At 35.1% G+C, this 17,094-nt stretch overlaps 1 protein-coding gene across 17 annotated transcripts in view; it reads right to left on the minus strand.

Annotated features, from left to right (window-relative positions):
• Positions 1-17,094, minus strand: part of LOC105333703 (ras GTPase-activating protein nGAP) — a 58,946-nt gene that overhangs the window by 18,876 nt on the left and 22,976 nt on the right. For 8 of the 17 annotated variants that reach the window (XM_011436799.4, XM_011436802.4, XM_011436800.4 and 5 more), the window contains 3 exons: positions 16,515-16,583; positions 7,175-7,290; positions 6,298-6,410 (listed from right to left, as the gene is read on the minus strand). In XM_011436799.4, coding sequence (XP_011435101.3) covers positions 6,298-6,410; positions 7,175-7,290; positions 16,515-16,583 — 298 coding nt within the window. Of the gene's footprint in view, positions 1-2,933; positions 3,086-6,297; positions 6,411-7,174; positions 7,291-10,150; positions 10,579-12,708; positions 13,287-16,514; positions 16,584-17,094 lie in introns of those variants that run through there. The other 9 variants (XM_011436801.4, XM_020069500.3, XM_011436813.4 and 6 more) reach the window with 4 other exon arrangements.

Genomic DNA, 17,094 nt, shown 5'->3' on the forward strand with positions numbered 1-17,094 from the left:
CATGCATTATTTTCAGGTTTAATTTTTCTGTTTTTTTAATGCCAACAATGATTAACTTGGTCGTTTTTAGTCATTCACCAAAATTTGAATCCAATTACTCAAAGTACAAGAAAGATACAAGGTTTCGCATTAAAATCAGGATAAAAAGAAATCATTATCTCAGTTTAGATTCTGTTCAAATGATAAACTAACATCAAACAGAAGCTGAGGTGGAGAAAGTCAGCGAACTCTTGGCCTGATGTAAGAGAAACTGGAACTATCTGTAAACCTCAACCCTAGATTGATAAACAAAACTTCTGACTGAAACTAACCCCTGCCCCCTTGATTTGTGCCCTGTTAAGATTTTCGCTGTATACAATACAGTAATAAAGCCTGTCAAACCAAAGGATATTTCATTACTCTCCGATTTCTGTCTGCCAGAAACACATGGTACAGACTATATTGCAGGGCCAATCAATCAAAGAACTCCTGAGTTTGATACAAAACACCTTTTATTCAATGGTACAATTAAAAATGTAGGCCCAGAGATCAAAAAACTCTCCACATGAGTTCTCGTTAGGGAGGACTTCTTGCCAAAACAGTTTCCTTTGTGTGGTGATTAATATGTCAGTTCTCTCAAACCCTTTCATCCTGCTTTTTTTTTTTGTAGCCCGATTGGTCCACAAAAACGTTCTTACTGTTTATATTCAGACTTTTACCTTTCTACTTCTTTATGACAGTTAGCACCACGGGGGATTAATGAATGCAACGGTATAAAAGTTTCTTTTTATATCAAGTGTGGGCAGGGTTCCAAACAGAGGAAAGAAACAAGCGGGACATGAATATATGTTTGAGTGACAAACTTGATGATAATTTGTGCCCATTTGCTTTATAACTATTGCACAAGGAAATGAAAAACTATAAATATATGTTAATCTGTACTCCACATCTCATTCCAATATAGAGCAAAATATGGTAATTTAAGGCGGATGTATTGTTCTAATGAATGTATAGGAAACACCAGGCAAGTTTTGAAATTGAAACTTTCATAAGCTTGATAGCAAATTGAAAACATGCAAGGATAAAAGTAGAAGGAAATTGCCTAGGTCAGGAAGTTAGCCAATGCTAGGGCTTGTGAGTAATCAGTGGTTTCACAATATTTGACAAACTTGTGTCAATACAGAACCCAAGTAAATGGAATCCTGAGGCAACATGCAAATAATTTCTGTGTTCACAGGTATCAAATCCAGAGGGCAGCATTCCAGCGATGTCCAGCGTACATTGCACCTGAGGTACCTTAAGTTTCAATGGGGGGGGGGGGGGGGGATCCCCCTTCATAATTAACAAAAACTCTCTCATTATACAAATATGGCATGCTTTATCAGCTGTTTTGAAAAAAATCATACCCTGACATTCCAGAGATGTTGAGAGTGCATTGCAACTGAGGTCCCTAAAGTTCAATGGGGGGGGTGGGGGGGTGTTAAAATAGCCCCATCCTATTTTACAATGATAGAATGCTCATTATACAAAGAAAATACACCATATTATCTGTTTCAGAAAAAAAAAATCATATATCAGCAACACTCTTCCAGAGGTGCCCAGGGTAAATTGCACCTGAGGTTCCTCATAAATGTTTAAAAAAAAGGGGGGAGGGCAGTTAAAATCACCCCTGTCCTGGTGTACAAAAAAGCTGCTCACTTTTTACAAATATTACAGGCAATATCAGCTGCTTCATAAAAACATTCCAGAGGTGCCCAGGGTACATAGCATAAGGTAATGTTTAAAGGACCAAAAAACACCCCCCCCCCCCCAACCTCTCCCCCCCCCCCCCCCATTACTGTCCAGCATACTAACTATAGCAAAACTGTCTTATTATGCAAATCATAGCAGGCTTAATAGCTGTTTTACATCCCTTTTTCATAAAATTTAAAGGGAATGATGAATCATACCGCATGTAATGGAATCTAACTCTGTGAAAGAGAGAGAGAGACAGAGACTAGATCTGTAAAGTCAATTACTATTTCACATCATCAAATCATGCATCTGTTGCAAGGTTTCCCCTTAAGCTGATGCATCAGTAATTGGCCAAGGTCTAGAAAGCTCTCTCTCTCTCCCCCATGAGCTATGCAAATTGAGTTTCCCAAGGCTGCAACTGTTAGCATGCACCATATTGTACTGAACATAATTCCTCCTCAACAATGGCTTCAATATTTAATTATCTCTGAATAAATTAAGTCAACAACACTCCTCTCCAAATAAAGGAATTCCACATCAACCCTGCATGTCTATGCGTAATCCTTTTCAGAGAAGCTCAGCTAGCATATATCCACAATACTTATATATGGATGTCTTTGTTTTGATGGATTCAAGCATGTATACTTATACTTTACATAGTACTTATTTAGCATGATCGAATCATCAAACATTCCTTCAATCTGTAGATAAAATCACACAAAAAAATTTCGATATCAAATTCCAACACCCCCCTTCCCCTCCTTGATTCATGCATAATAAACTCCATTATCAGATTTATCACTTTTCCAGCCTGTCCTTATCTCCTTATCCCTCCAAGCTATAATTAGACTGATAAGCTGGGCTTGAGATGGTGCAGGGAGAACTATTGTTTTCCATGGCACATGGCATTGATTTTTTTTTCCCTAACCATGAACTTCCAATTGGCAGTTCTTTTACACCGCCACATGCTACTGTGTCTTTAATCAATGACATTCCATTATCAATGTCCAACATGTTTCTAAGTTGTTAGAGGTTGTTTTTTTTTTAAGTTCAACAGTTCCACTATTTCAAAGAAATTAAGATATGCAGCTAGTTGTGTGTGTGTATAAGATACACAGATAAACAGAATATTTAGCATTGCCAATATCTGGCCTCAACAAGTGTATAAATATGTACACACAACCACTGTTTAAAAAGATTCTGCATGCAAGAAGCCTTACCTCACACTTGTCCTTTTGACCCATGGTCAGTGGTACTGATGAGCTAGTCTCTAGGTAAAAATACTACTCAAGTCTTTTGTGAATAAAGCTCAAGGGAAAAAAGACACTGTACTCTTGAACTCAATACTCAATCAATATAAAACACTTCCCTTAGCATTCTCAAACTGGTTCAGTCCACCAATTGAAATCAATTTGATGGCTCAGTCTATTACTTACTATAGAGGGGTTGAAGGGTTATGCTATTTTTTTTATGCATTCTCCCCCCACTATCAGCAAGTTGAGAATTCCCTACAAGCGGTTTCACACAGATTAACTTTCTGAACGGATTAGAAGAAACCAGCATTCGGAGAAATTAACTTATAATTATGGCAGCGATAAACGATTAACGAGAAGACAAACACATTAATTCATTTTTTGTGTATCAATTTAAATAATCCTCTCCAGTTAATCTGGAAAATATGCCAAACATGAAAGCTGTTAAGTTCTAGCTGTGTACCCAAACTGATTGCAAAGACAAAGGTCGATTCTACGTGACCAGGAGAATATTTTGACTTGCGATCAATATAATATGGCCTTTACCTATATCTCTTTAAATCTTAATTTTTTTTATAAACTTAAACAGTTATTGCATGATTCCTACTTGAATTAAGGTCTGAAAACCGCATATTAAAATATTCCTTTAGTGATATTTCATTTCATGAAGAAGTATGTACTGGTAAATACCACAGGCACCTTAAGTATAAATACTACCATCTCTCTCTCTCTCTCTCTCTCTCTCTCTCTCTCTCTCTCTCTCTCTCTCTCTCTTCTGTTTTTTGGGGGTGCACACTCCTATTGATATAATAAAACTGCAAGATCTTTTTTTCGTCCACTTAGAATAAGACCCCCCTCTCCTCCCCCCCCCCCCCCCCAAAAAAAATAATTAAAAAATAAAAATCTAATTTTAATGTTTTATAAATTTTTCTAGCAATTTTTACATGATATCTTGAGTCCACTGACATAGGCACCTTAACTTATGGCTACTCTTTTCTATTTACTCTGAGCATCAAGGAGCACCATGTACATATATGTAGGACTAATTAGTACTCCAATTTTCTGTAATTTAAACTAGCTTACCGCCGCCACCACCTCTTTTTCAAACAAAATTTTTTTTTATTTAATACCCCAAAAACTTGGAGCATAATGTTTTTGATTACTGATTACTGGTTGGTGTTTAACTTCAGGGTTTAAAGTCATACAGAATATATATCAGACAATTTAGCGGTCCTACCATTTACATAAACAACTCATCTATATGCATGCACGGATCTAGAGAGGGGGTTGGGCCCTCCCTTCTGAAAAATTCAAAGAACTATGTACGATATTAGTCAAATTTGGCCCCCAAAATTTGCTATTTTTAAAATGATTCAGGTACATTAATTTGTTGTGTTATTTTATAAAAGAGTTGACATGAAATATGTTTTTCACCTCTTTATTTGAATTATCTGCACTCACTGGCAGTATATGACGTCAGAAGTGACGCTATTTTTGATTTAAGCAAAATCAATAAAAAACTGACATTTTTTTAATTGCCTTTTTCATATGGGAAATATAGAGCGACTCTTTGAACAAGAACGAACTTCTTGTCACTTATAAGTATTGGACAGATACATCTTTGGTGAAAATATTTTGTTTGTTCAAGCAGTTGCTCAATGTTTCCTTAAAGAAAAACTGCCTCAAAACAAGCCTTTTTATGCTAAAAATGAGAAAATGGCAGGTAAATGTAAACTTTATGATGTCATATTTTTAAATTGTGGGCACTAAAATCAAAATGAAAATTATGAAAAAACTTCAAATGTATATTTGTACAAATAAAACAAAGAATTACAGTAAAATGACAATGTACATTTTAGGGGGCCATTTTAGGCCCAAACCATATATAGTCCTTTATTGATTTCACACAAAAATTAAGGTTCCCTTGCACTGCCTCCCCCCCCCCCCCCATTTTCTAGCTATTGAATAGATCAATATAAGTTTATAAGTTAAGTGCACTTCTTACACTCCTTGTATCTTATATAACAAACAATATTTGTTTAGTGTACGTCATTTTGTTTCGTAAATAGAAAGTTCATTGAGTGCAAAATTTAAAATAGGTTGAGCATCATTCGGGAAAAGTATATATTTTTATGACACATATCTTAAAACAATAAAGATGGTGGTTGGATGGCAGGAAGTACATCTGTACTTCCTCTCAAACCTCGATCACCTCATCCATCAAGAGTACATCAGCCCTGCTTTATGACTTCGTCCATTTTATCGATTCAACAAAAGCAACTCTTCAAAACTTGTCACGAGATAATGACATCACAGTAATAGGTACTGGTATATTTATTTATGAATTTTAATGGGTTTGGCTGCATGATCTTAAGTCATTATCTAAATTAAGAAAAAAATATACACATATGATGTAATATTATATATAAATGAACACAAAATAATGTTGAATGAATTCGACTCATTTAGTTTTGATATGATTGATATTACTATTTTGGTTTTGGTTTTTCAATACGCATTTTTTTCATGCTGAAAGTATTTGATAATCTATGTTGTAATTTGATGATCATTTCTGAAACAAACTACTTACCCAAAGTTTCTAAATATATATTTATTTCCGCTTAACAGATTTTAACCACTAAATCAAACAAGCTACATGAATAGACAATGTAATGAAGAAGAATTCAAACAATTCTGCCGCAGAGGAGAAAAAAAAAATCATCTACAATATCTGGCAATGTCAGCTGTCACGATTCTCATCTTTACTACTGAAAATTAATTGACCACCTCCCCTAATGACCTCTTTCTAAACCTTCAGCGTATAAAAGTTGAAGTGGCCCTTGAAATAAAGATCATAGCAATTGTGTAGGAAAGAAAGACTCAGACACCAACGGAAACCCTCCGTTCAACGACGGAAACCTTTGTTCAGTGGCATGGAAAAGAAAGCTAGACCATCAGCAGACGTTATAAGGCAGACCTGAAGGAGGTTTTTCCTAAAAACAGTTTGTATTTTTTTGATGATTGCCGTTAAAGTGGACGAAGATGCTTTAATCACCTTCTGCATCAGTGAACAGCTTACCGGTACATACAGAATTTTATATACATGCCCCGTATACACCAACACAAGTTGTTGCCGATATCTAAAACAAACCCCTGGTCATCTGCATCATTTCAAAATGCTGGCGATGAAGCCAGAACCATCCAGTCATTTGTACTGAGCTTCCTCCAAGTGTCATGCTCTTAGACGGATGTTTTACAACAGTTTCTGGAACTCTGACAGGTTGTAGCTAAAGAGAGATAACTCTGTGACACTGTCTTTCCATCTACTTACGATTCATTGCTGTCCATTACATGTGACGCTGACCTCTTCCGATTGTCCAGTTTGGTCACGCTTTTTGTTCTTTTCAGATTGCTGGATTTAAACCCCTTCTTCATAAAGAAGTTCTAAAAAATGAAAATATTAAAAAAAATGTTTTTTAATTTTTCGGAATCAATTTACCACAATAATATATACTTTATGTCAGATATTAGATTTCTTAACACATTTTTAATTTAAGAAAAAGCAAAAATTCAAATATAAACATGTTGGCAGTTCGTCATGCAAGCAACATTTTACAGTCAGATTTCATGCTGCATAGGAATTTGCAGCTGAATCAGCTAACAGATAAATGAAACACATTGTTCCATGAACTGGCACTGAACTTATTGCTCCATCTAATTCAATTAACTTTATCAGCCTCAGGAAGAACCTGGCAGTGTCTAATGCTAGCTCCAAGAAGTGCATGAGGATCCCAGTGACACGTGTTAGGTGAATACACTAAGAATATAAACTATGCCTGATAATTTTTTTGTCTCAATAATTGTCAAGATCAACCTCCCCCCCCCCCCCCCCCCCAAATTTCAATCCTATTGTTTGGAGCAAAATATAAAATTTCAAACATTAAATTAAATGACGCAAAGGATCAGGAATTTCACCAATCTGCAATGTCTTGGGAACATATCCCCCATGAAACTTTTCAAAAATTGGCAATATACAGTTATATTTTCAGAATCCATGCCATTCTATGCTTTTGTACTTAATTTTTGACACAAGAAACTCTTCCATAAACTAATGCTTTATTTTAATAACCAGTTTTGCTCTTCATGAAGAAGTTCTGATAATTTGAATGGGGAGATGTCAAGGAGTGATGTCACTGGATGACACTTACGGCGATCTTGGAGGGAGTGGAACTGGTGTCCATGGCGTCTGCACGGAGATCTATCGAGGATGAGGACACCAGCGGCTCACTTCCTCTTCTGTCCGACAGCTTCTCATAGGAAGTATCTATAATAAAAAAAAACGTTGACCCGTCAAACACCATTTTTTTTAAAAATAAATTGCTGTCGATAAAAAAGGGTGTATAGCATTCTCATAGGACGAATCTGTTGGAAAAAAACCCACTGACACCTTAAAAACTTTAATTCTTAGTACATGTAAATTGTTGTTTATCAAAAAGACATACATATACATTACTTATATACATGTACCTATATAACCCCAATGGAATTTAACATGGTCAAAGTTATCCACATAGATCACAATCCCAAATGTCTACTCTCCTGGAATAGAAACTTTAAAGTAGATCTGTGTATAACTATTTTTTCCCACAAGGAAAATATTTTGATTTGTCCTGGATGAGGACTCCTCTCATCAGTTTGCGAGCTTATTCTAAGAAAATAATCTTACATCTTAGTTGATGGCCCTTGACTCTGATGACCCTTCATTCAATGACAGAGAAACATCCTAGTAAATGGATTTCCCTCGAATACATTTTAAAGAAATATCTCTGAGGAATAAAACTTTCTTGTCCAAATTAAAAATAAGAAATTGGTTTCTACCCTTAAATTTTGACACGCAACTATGGTATGCTGAAATTGCATGGATTTTTTTCATGATTCAGGCTATCTCAATGCAAACCCAGTTTTTTGTGTACAAAGGGTCATTGTGCCGTAAAAGTACAATTCCATTTTATTCAAAAATTCCTTTAAGTGGGGTAAATTTCAACCATGCACTAAATAAATGCAGGTTGAAATTCATCAACATTTATCAAAAACGTGTTTTATTGTAAACAATTTTTTTTGGGGGGGGGGGGGGGGGTAGGGTAGCAGTGGTGGGGGATTGGGGGTTGGAACAAAATCTATATTTAAAACCCACAAGTTATGCATGGGAATGTTGAGCCACTACTACAGGGTTGCCTGATCCTCTCATTATTCACAGGCTTTACCAATGGAATTCAATTCCTAATTGTCCAATTACAAACAGCATATTTAGTGGCAGCTAAGCTAGGGCAAGTGATAGGAGATATTCCTAGGGAGATATTCCTGTGAATATGCAGAGCGGATCAGGGGGAGATGGGACACTTTCTCCCAGGGTATGAGTCACCAACGGATAGATCAATACGACTTCCTGGCTATTTGTGTGGAGATACGGAGAGAAGACTCAATCCCAGCTTCCTCCCGATACCAATTCTACGATTAAACAAGTGGTTTGTCCCCACTGAAAAAAGGTTAATCCACAAATACGATCAAGTTTGTTATAAATACCTCGGGGTATCAAATGGTAATTCAGTTGATTTTTCTTTTTTAGGGGGGAGGATAAAAGTGATCAATTGAAATCCAGATTTTTTCTTTCTTTTTTTTTCTTGCTCTATGAAAATTTGCTTACTGATGCATCAAATCAGAAATACCAATGGATCTAGGTTTTTGTTATTCTACTGTGAAGCATGCAATCATGATATACTGTGACTGAATGACCACTGAGTTTCTGTCATATATCCCTAGTTGAGCATGCTTGATGTACATGCATGCATACACTGTGTTTTCATTCCACATTCTGTTCTTCAAAGATTCACCCAGTTTAAAGTATAATTTAACTACAAGTACTTCATATCCAACAAACTTTTTCACAATCTAAACTTGAAGCGTTTAAATTTTGAGAAAAGGACAAACAAACAGATATCACAATAATCAACATGTCAACTTCAGCAAACTTCGTAATAATTTAAAACAATTCAGGTCTGCGTAAGATTTCGTTTTTTCTTATAAAAAAAAACTTGATATTTGTAAGTTATTAAAAATTGACACTGATAAGTTGTGTTTCAAAAGGTTACTTATATTTTCAAGTGAGAACACTTAACCCCCCCCCCCCCCCAAAAAAAACCCCCCAAAACTTGGGGGTGTATACTACACATGCTTTTTTTTTCAATGAAAATTTTTTAGGATTACTAACTTCAAAAATTCCCATTTAACAAATTCCCACTCAACCGGTAATAAACTGTACATCTAATTTGGATTGTTTAAAAGAGGATATGATGGATGCAATGTAGTTTTTCCTTAATATTCATTTCTATAAAAAGAAATTGCATGAGCTGATGTTTTAGTGGGATATTTAAGTGTATTGTACTGAATATGTAGAATCACGAACAAAAAAAAGGCGTGAACAGATTTCACTAATGCACTTATTGTAAAAGTCATATTTAAGATGACATCTTAGATATTTTAAAATAAGGAAGCAAGACAACTGGGAAACACTCAATTGAGCTGGTAATATTTACATCACTTAATCCCATTTAAACATTTTTCTTTTAATTTTGATTTTTTTCCTGGGATCGAAAGAGAAAATGTTATGTCCTGATAATTTTGTCATCAGTTCAACTTCTAGCTGATCTATTAAACTCATTATTTAGAAAAAAGGACAATTATGTACCAATAGACACAAAGTATTGACTATGTGTTTCAAACTTTAATCTCCAGATGACTAACGCAACATATATTGATTTTTTCAAAAGTCACTGACATCTTAATTACATGAAATTAACTTTATTTGAAGCTACTTTCAGCATATTTACAGTCTTACCAGTATATTAATGAAAATTTAAAATATTATTCAAGGCTGTGTAAAACTGCATTACCACCTCCCCCCCCCCCCCCCCCAACAACAAAAAATTTCCTTGCATATTTTGCTACCTATAGCTATATTGTCTAATTCTCAGGATAACATTAACATATTACCATTGTGTTGACAACTGGTATCTGTAGCACTCTGACTTGAAAACACAAGGGTATACATATACCACATGGAAATACCTTAGGGTCCCTCACTCAGTAGGCCCCTGAATGATGAAACGCTTCTATACAAGGCCTACCTTGATTATAGCCAAAAGAGATATCCCCTATTCCTCGGTCCTCCATCACATCCTCTAAAGACCCAGTAACTTTAGTCTCATTCTCACTGTTTGTCTGTCTATCCTCATACTCATCCTGGCTATCTCGAGACAAATCCTCCCCATTGAATTTTTTGTATTTCCTACCAAAAATTCTAAACTTTCGTTTTTTCTTATCTCCTTGAGAATTGCAGCAGCAACACAAATATTCCATTTCACCCCCCTACTTTTCAGCAAAATGAGAAAAAATTTGACGCTTGTCCTAATAAAGATATTCCTGATATGTTCAATGATGAGGTTGACCCTTTACGATTGATCACCATAGATCATATGGATTTGTCTCAAAAGAGCTTGCTAAATGCGACCACTTTCCCCGCAATGCTCAACAGAAGCAAACATCAGTCCATAACTTGTTCCACTAATAGTAGTAGTAAAAGTAGCACAATGCCAAATCATTGATCAAACGGAAAAATAAAATATCCATGGATAAAAGTGTGATTCACCAGCTAGGAAGCCTCACGTAAAGAAAATAACAAGATTATTCGGTGGTAGTGCCCTGGCATATTACAAAGGAATAGAAAAGTGATCCAAGAGAAGCACATCTATTCATCATCTTTAATCCAACATAAAACTGGCGACAGAGCAATGCACCCGTTTTTACGCTTTTTACGATACACTGTCAAGTTTTTTTTTTCTTTTTTGGTGTGACGACAATCTCCTTTTTGTAAAAAATTAAAGGTGCAGTGACCACAGATAGGTATTTTACAATCAGCTATTACCGGTATATTGTAAATCCAAAATGACGTCCAAAAAAAAAGTTCAAGGAGATATAAAACTATCAATAATGTGTGGGGTTTTTGTCGTTTTTAATAATAATCCTCAGTCAAAATTGCTCTTTTTTTTCCTATCGATATTTCCCTCATTTACAGTTAAGACATCCTATTTATCGACAAATAGAGCTTAAACAACACATACACTGTATATGCAGTTTTATTTTAAGCCACAAATGACAAATTTACACTTTCCATGAGAATAAAATGAACTTATTTCCTCGTATTTCAACTCCCACTGAAAAATTCATTCACACACTGATCAATACAGACATACTATAGATCCTGAACAACGCAATATTTTAAACAATGTCACTCTCATACGAAGTGTTAATACGCAAACTTCCTTCGGGTGATTTCTCATCCTCATAGGAAAGTGTTATTTCATTTCCTGTATTTTTCCTCCCAATTCATTTACCCATTTAATCAGAAGATGCAATGTTTACCCCAGTAATCACTCTGTGTTGAAGTGTTTAAAGCGAGCAGGATGAAAGTCAAATATTTACGAAAATCAATAGACACTAAGAGATAGGGATCTCTTTGAAATAAACAAAGAAATTTTAAAACTAGACCGGCATCAAAATGCGTATTTAATGAAAAATCAAAAGAATCTATGAAAAACACAGCAAGTCAACAATAGAATAGAGACATTCATCCAGATTATCCCTGTATTTTGTGTTATCTGTATAAATCTTAAGTTAAACCAACTGTTGCTTCATCCCAAAGCTTGTTCAATATAAATAGCTTTTAAATATGTGCTTTTAATCCCAAAACCCCATTCAATTATCTTTTAGGGGTTTCTAAAATCAATTTTCATTTTTTCATAATTTAATTGATATTTTTTTCTGACACACTTAAAGCTATCTCATTTTTTTTTTTTAAATACTCTCACAATTTTGTAAAGTTTGAAGATATTTTTAGTTCAAATTTTTAAATTTGATGAGAAAATGAAGAAATTTTTTAAAAAGACCTACAGGAATGGATAAAACAGATGTGAGCTTTTAGTCATCCCAGTACACAGCCATTGATTGTTAGAACAAGTTGTTGTCTTCATCCATCTGTTTGACGCTAATCAGTCGGAACTGTGCAGGTAACACAATGCCACGGAGACAAAATCAATTTCTAATTGGTGTACAATTTCTGATAATTGAGGGGTTAATGGTCATTTCATTACACTAATGCCAATAGAATGAAGTGAAGGGTTCAATGATCTAAGTCTAGAATGGTTCAATTCAACTCCATGCTGCATTCATGTGAATTTTATTTCATTAACCAACGTACCTGAAATATGAGTTATTTCCCCTGGTGAATATAATAATACAATTAATTGACACCATCCTGGATCACTGATTTAAAAGTCAAAGAACTTTCAAAGTCTACAAATTCTTTTGGTGTTATGAGACACTTGCGCAAATAATGCCAACATTTGTACCATACATGAAATAGTTATTAATAATTCAGTTTGAGAAATAAAAAGGTGTTATAGAAACAAATTTGACTACCCAGAATATTAATCCCTCTAAATGGATAAAAATATATATATATGACTTAAAACCATTCTATTATGTGACATTGGGATACTTTTAACAAAAGTATTTTGTAGTATTAACCTATAAATGAAAAAATATCTTTTTAACCAAAGTATATCAGTTTCAAACCTTTATGTTTGCAAAGTTTGAAAGTGAAAAAAAAGCAGTACGTTTCACCTACCCCACAACTCCCTGAGAAAGCGTATAATCCACATGACCAGCTCCTGTGGTCAATCAAAGCACAAACAACACTCTCCTGTCTGAGATAAAAGATATTTCTGTCCTCTGTTTCCCTGATATCACATCCGATCCATTATATAGAGATCTTCCAAGGATGATACACAAATGAATATAAATGATTCAGATCTGGCACTGCTCCTGATAGACTTTCATCTTTTTTTCTTTTTCTTCCAGTTTCTTTTTTTTTTTCTCCTGTGTCATTCATACACTTTTACCTTAGGTGAACTTGTACTAAGAATACTGGCTTGTTCTGTTTGCTAAAACCCCATTCGGATGACTGTACATTATTTTTCTACTCATTGTTCGATAAGATCTTTAACTTATTTACATTTCTGAAACAAATCTACCTTTTCTCCCACTCAATAAACAAAAACGTCAATACACAAGAAGAATAAGCTATGCGGGGTAAATCTGTCGGCTAATTGGATTATTGTCAAGATTAACCAAAAAAGTTTACGCCACTGTTTACAAAGGATTACAATGGGTAGGCGCCTTACTCCTTCACGCTAACTTATTTGACAAAGGAAAACAAAAACAAAAAGAAAAAAAAAGACCGAACAACTGTATCAAAAAATAGATTTGACTATGACCAATGCATGGTGTTGTTACCACAAGGTCTGGAGAATTCGAATAAGCTTTATAACGTATATGATGATAGGATCTTCAGAACATGCAGGTATAATCAAGAAGAGGAATCTGGAAAGGTTCGAGTGGTGTGGAGCTCATCCAGGCATGTAATTCCATGTCATTAAGGAGGTTCCTATCTCCTCCGTCCTGATACCATCTCCTCAATGTCTCCTCTTGGGGGAAGGGGATTTCCACATCCCTCAAAACCGATTATTTCTCCCTTTGGTGCTGGCCATCATTTGGACAAACTCAGCATGTTGGAACCTTTTTCGGAGTACTGGGTGTATTTCAGTTTGTTACCTTTTTTATGTAATCCATTCTGTAACAGTATCCTTTTAATAAAATATCAAACGTTTTGTCTACTTTGAAGAAAATGTCCTGTCACATACAAGCAAAAAACATGAACTTCCTTTGAGACAGAATGACAGACAGCAATCCTCTACAGGAAGCAAACTCAATCAAGTCACTGTCTCCAAAAGGTGCCGGTCTCCTCAAACTATGCCAGTCTTCATTTGCAAATCTTCAATTAACATTTGTTTTTCTTTCTCTTGTTGATGTTCCTTCAGCTTTTCAATTTACACCTTTGCTGACAAGCATCGACTATCAGGTGCAAAATATGACTTCTAGCCCATGGAAGAGTGTGTGTGGCACAATAAGTCTTCAAGAAACAAATTGAAGTCTATCTAGACGTAGGAGTGTTCAAACCAACCAGTGGCAGCTAGATGATGAATGGAAAACCCTTAGATCAATCAGGAAAGTATACTTATCCAATACAGGTGAAAAGTGCAAAAACATGAAAGGGGCCAGAGAAGGGGGGGAGGTCTTCAGAGATAAGACGACTGACATGGGTTTACTTTTACGTACATGTGCAGATTATCTTCATGATTCATGGAAAAACATTACGCTTTACTCGTGAGGATACTCACACATTGGCCAGAGAATGCATGTTTATATATTCAGATAAAAGGAGACTTTCCCCTGACCCCCCCCCCCCCCCCCCCCCCCCAGGGTTGCCCCATGCAATGATGTGCAGATGGTTGCAGCCAGATGTCCATTGATTAGACACAGGGATTGTTCTGATTGAAAAAACACATCTTTTCACTTGACCCTTCCTCTTTTTTCTGTTTGCTTCCATTATTATCTTATACATGACAATGCTCTTTCCAATTACGCATTCAAAATTTGTCAGTTTCAGAAAATTTGATGGGGATCGAGTTCTTCTTTTATTCTTTTTAAATTCTGCATGGTTATATAATTTTGGAAAGGGGGACGGTGGGCGGAAAGTTGAAAGGGAAAATCATGTGAGAGCTTTGTTTGCTTGAAAAATCAAATAATTATTGATAGTGGCTCCATTTGTTTATTGTTTATCAAAATAGTTTTTTGAGGTTTATGGAAATCAAGCAATGTTAAAGAAAATACTACAGCACTCTATGAATGGACCCTCTCAAAAAGATTTTTTAGCTTTTTTGATCTGCAGCAGCATCACAGAGAGTTTCTGAAGGTTTTGACAATGAACCCTCTTAGAGAGATTTTTTAGCTTTTTTAAAATGCAGCAAACATCATAGAAAGTTTTGACTACACTGTGTGAATGGATGGACCCTCTGTAGAGACAGCTTGTAGACAGTTGTGGTGATCTATGAAGAGATTGATTGACAGTAAGCAGCAGCACCCCCCCCTCCCCCTCTCCCTCCACCAGATGCTCCCCGTCTGGTCAGAATCATGGTAGACCTATGATGTCCATCTGCTACTATCATTGCCTCTTGTTTTCCTTCAGTACATTAGAACCTCATTCAAAATAAACAGTAACAGCTTCTATAGACTTTAATGCACTATCCTAACTGTTTCCATAATTTATTCTCTCTATCTTTGAAATTGCTTTTTGTTTCCTCTGCCAGTCTTGCTGTCACAATAAATTTTCTACTTCTTTAGCAGCTACTTCTATCTTATTGTAAGATTTTCTCTTATCAGCAGACGGTAATGTAACTTACATCTATTCAGCTACAGATACTAATTAGCATCTGATAAGAGGAACTATTATTCATTATCAGGGAACTATACTGCGTATCTTCAGTCATTTACCCCCCTCACTTCCCTGATCAGTAGTTCTCACTTACTTTCAATTACTCCGAGTGCAGTACTGTCTATCTTTACAGTATATTCTGGGTGTGAGTATATATGAGCATAGAATGTGGCCAAATCATAAATAATGTAAGTCAAATGGTGTATAATTCTTGGAGGAGATCCCACTGATCACATTAAACACAATGTTGACATTTTAAAAAAATGTCAAAATTCAATTCATAATTAAAATTCACTCCAAAATTCCCCCCCCCCCCCCCAAATTCTTAAAATTCTATGCATCAGTGAAAATTGTTTTTAAAAACACTGTGGCATAGCGGGATAATTTGCATTATCATATCACAATATTTCATATCATAAAGCAATGAACTTCAGCATAAAAATAATCCAGTTGATATATGACTGTGCCAGATCCCCTGTGGGTTAACTATCCTTATAATCTTTTTTCAAATAAACTTGATTGCTGCATCTTCTAAGACGACTGAGGTATATGCTCTTAGCTATATAATGTTGATAATGACAGATGCTCGCATGCAAACATTCATGAATTTTTGCGTCTTGTTAACATTGATGAATGATTCTTTGTTTTTAACATACTAAATAACTACCACATGAAACTAAAAAAAATAATTAATTATTGATTACGAATACATGCAATGTGAATTACATATTACATGCAGTTTTATATACTGTAGATACCTTATATTACACAGGTACTTTAATCTTTTCCATGATTCTGCGAATTTGCATCAAATCATGAGAATATAATATCACAAGCACCAAATTTTTGTTACAACTTCATGTAATTCACAAATTAGGCAGCAAAATAAAATTTGCAAAGTTTGCTTCTTGCGATTTATTCCTCACATTTAATAAGGAATCTACAGTACTCAAAAATCTTGAATCTTTTAAGAAATGAAGCATACACCTTTCAGCTGAATAAGGCAGCTATAGCAGAAACTTATTAAAGTTGGAAAAACAGATACATTAGGTTAGGTTATGAGAGGGTTAGTATATTGCAGTTACATGGGAAATACCTACTCTTAAACCTTCGCAACATAGGTCTTCGTTTGGAGGCAGAGTCATAGAAGTCAGAACCATTTGACAGGTCTACAAAAGGAAGACAGAAGGAAAAACATAAAGGAGTGAATGACAAACTACAGACAAAAAAGACGCACAAGTACACAGGCAGAGGGGAATACATGCATCACAGAAAAAAAAGACGTAGAGTTGCTTCCCTTTGTCTACAATAGATTTTTTTTTTTAAAAGCAACAAAAAGAAGATTTTAAGAAATCTAAAAAAATACTTACCTTTTCTATCAGTAACGTAATGTATAATTCTGCTCATTTTATCGTTTTCATTTCATAAGCATGATAAAGAAACAGCTAAAATATCACTAAAACTACTGCGGCTAAATAATACAAGCTTCGATCTAAATGTTCACAATGTGGACCTAGAAGCTCCCACAGAGTTTTGCTTTGACAAGCAAAAACAGGAATACTTTGGTTAGAAGATAAAAGTCACTTAGTTCAGATACAATCTAAAAACACAAAGTAAAAAAAAGGAGAAGATGGAAATTAAGCGAGGGTCCAATTTCAAATCTATTATGTCACTGCAATG

This window comes from Magallana gigas, chromosome 2 (assembly GCF_963853765.1).
Source record: "Magallana gigas chromosome 2, xbMagGiga1.1, whole genome shotgun sequence".
NCBI classification, from domain to species: domain Eukaryota; kingdom Metazoa; phylum Mollusca; class Bivalvia; order Ostreida; family Ostreidae; genus Magallana; species Magallana gigas.